The sequence below is a fragment of the Plasmodium inui genome (assembly GCF_000524495.1).
Source record: "Plasmodium inui San Antonio 1 unplaced genomic scaffold supercont1.17, whole genome shotgun sequence".
In the NCBI taxonomy this organism is placed as follows: Eukaryota; Apicomplexa; class Aconoidasida; order Haemosporida; family Plasmodiidae; genus Plasmodium; species Plasmodium inui.
In genome coordinates, this window is record NW_008481851.1 from 499665 (window position 1) to 500343 (window position 679).

Here is a 679-nt window from a genome sequence, read left to right on the forward strand (position 1 = left end):
CTATTTCGTCTGTGCTGTCGCCCCCTCGCTGTTCGATTGGTTTCCCTTATTCCTCATGCACAGGATTCTAATGCATTCGCGTAATGCAGGAGGAGCATATCCACCCTTGATGTTACAGCCCCCGATTTTGTCTGTTCTCTTCTCTTCTTCTGTCTCACTGTAATCTTGCCCGTCTTTGTATTTAATACGCCCCCACCTGTCTCTTCCTTTGCCCCTTCTATTCCATGATAGATTTCTATCGTTGTGCCTCCTTATATCTGACTGGCAGCCCCCCAAATCATTATCCCCCAGACTACGTATATTATGTTGCCTCTCCCATGGCCTGTATGACTTCATGTGCCCCTTTATTATGCCACTCTTTTGTAATGCTGGATTTCTCTTCTGTATACGACATGTGTCTGTACTCAGGCCCTGCGATGACGAAACATAATCCTTCATTTATATGACACACCCGAATGGATGATATGAAAAATTGACGCGTCCACTATTTATGTAACATTACCCTCCTCCTCTTGATTTCTCATTTTCTCCTGTACATTATTACATAGTGCTCCCCCTGTTCAGGAATCTCTCACGAACTCCTTATAAACTTCGTGGTTTATGGGGACGCTATGCCATACTATTTCGATGGTATATGGTACTCAGATATAGATACATATATATATATATATCTTCCTTT

At 42.7% G+C, this 679-nt stretch overlaps 1 protein-coding gene across 1 annotated transcript; it reads right to left on the reverse strand.

Annotated features, from left to right (window-relative positions):
* On the reverse strand, nt 1-438 carry C922_03841 (hypothetical protein; the record flags this gene model as incomplete). Its single annotated transcript, XM_008819430.1, has 1 exon — nt 1-438. The coding sequence occupies one exon, from the start codon at nt 436-438 to the stop codon at nt 1-3; it is 438 nt and encodes a 145-aa protein (XP_008817652.1).
* Nucleotides 439-679: the final 241 nt, after the last annotated feature.